We start from the raw sequence: 1,300 nt of genomic DNA on the forward strand, positions 1-1,300 counted from the left end.
AACTCCTTTACCCTAGTTTTGGCTGTCATCTGCTATGAATTCTTCAAGCGTTGACCCTGAAAGACTGACTATGACTAAGTTTTTACCCGCTGGAGGAGAGGCTTTAGGCACCAAGATTCATGGAATTTATGAAAATATGACTACAATCCCCACAGGTGGAATGGTTACTCCTGGAAGGGAAACTATATCCCTTGGAAAGCACATTGTAACTCTAGGCGAGAAGACTGAGATCCCTGAGGGAAAGACTGTGACCTCTGTGGACTATCAGTCTGTGACATCTGGAGGGCTGACTATAGACCTTGTGTATCTGCAGACTGAGAGTTGTGGAGAGAAGACTATAACCCCTGTGGGTTATCAGTCGGTGACCCCTGGAAGGATGACTATGACCCCTGTGCCTGTTCAGACTGAGACCCTTAGAGAGACAACATTGGCCCCCAGAAGGAAGACTATGGCCCCTGAAAAAGTGCCTGTCTCCCCCCCCCCGAAAGATGTCAGTCCCCTTTAATTGGCATCTAAGGTAGATGCCTCTAAAAAGGATGCATTTATTTGGCATCTAAGGTAGGCCCTGACCCCAGGGTGGGTGGCTTGGGTGTTCAGATGGAAGTTGAAAACAGGATGTTGCCCTCCTATCAGCCAGCTCCCAGGATACATTTCTGTAGCTTTTCAAACCCTCTTTGGTTCCACTAATGGGAATCATTCCTCTGTCAACTCAATGTCCCTTCCAACAAATCTTCCCCCTCTAGAAATAGAAAATCCATAAAACTCTACTGTGGATTAAGGAGCCTAAGGTCTGTTGGTAGCATGATCTGGGGAAAACCTTTATCTTTCTTCTCAGTGCTGTGCAGAAGTTGCCTGCCATTCATAGGGCAAGACTGGACCAATGGATGAATCTTTTTTCTGTTGAATAAACTGCAAACGCAAGAATCCACCTGAGTTATCTGAGATTGTTTTAGTAGAAAGGAGCTTCACACTGCTTTTGTCACTTTGTCTCTTTCCAGGTCCTTTTCCCATAGTGCTATTCTTTGAAAGAAGAAGTTTATATCTAGGCTACAATGATGTTTTCCGATGTGGATTATGTGCTTCTTTTTCTGCCATGAGCAACTGCTTACCTCACTGTTGGTCAGAGCCAGAGTCTCTTCTCTTCTGAAACAGTTTTTCACAATCTTCAAGGGGAGCTGGGAGAAGAAGAGGGAAGTTGAATTTTTCAGTTATATTCTCTTCTTGGTAAAATATTGACTGTTCCTGGAAAAACACCCTCACCTAATTTCTCCTCAAGAGGTGGTTGAGGATAAGGTAAAAA

At 44.4% G+C, this 1,300-nt stretch overlaps 1 protein-coding gene across 1 annotated transcript in view; it reads left to right on the plus strand.

The window, feature by feature from the left end:
• The window catches only part of LOC100956036 (oviduct-specific glycoprotein-like), an 8,257-nt gene extending 7,649 nt beyond the window's left edge, over positions 1-608 (plus strand). Inside the window, exon 5 of the mRNA XM_012801605.2 lies at positions 17-608. Coding sequence (XP_012657059.1) covers positions 17-505 — 489 coding nt within the window. The 3' untranslated portion in view covers positions 506-608. The remainder of the gene's footprint in view (positions 1-16) is intronic.
• The last annotated feature ends 692 nt before the right edge of the window (positions 609-1,300 follow it).

Source organism: Otolemur garnettii, unplaced genomic scaffold (genome assembly GCF_000181295.1).
Source record: "Otolemur garnettii isolate 467f Iridium unplaced genomic scaffold, OtoGar3 scaffold00010, whole genome shotgun sequence".
NCBI lineage: Eukaryota > Metazoa > Chordata > Mammalia > Primates > Galagidae > Otolemur > Otolemur garnettii.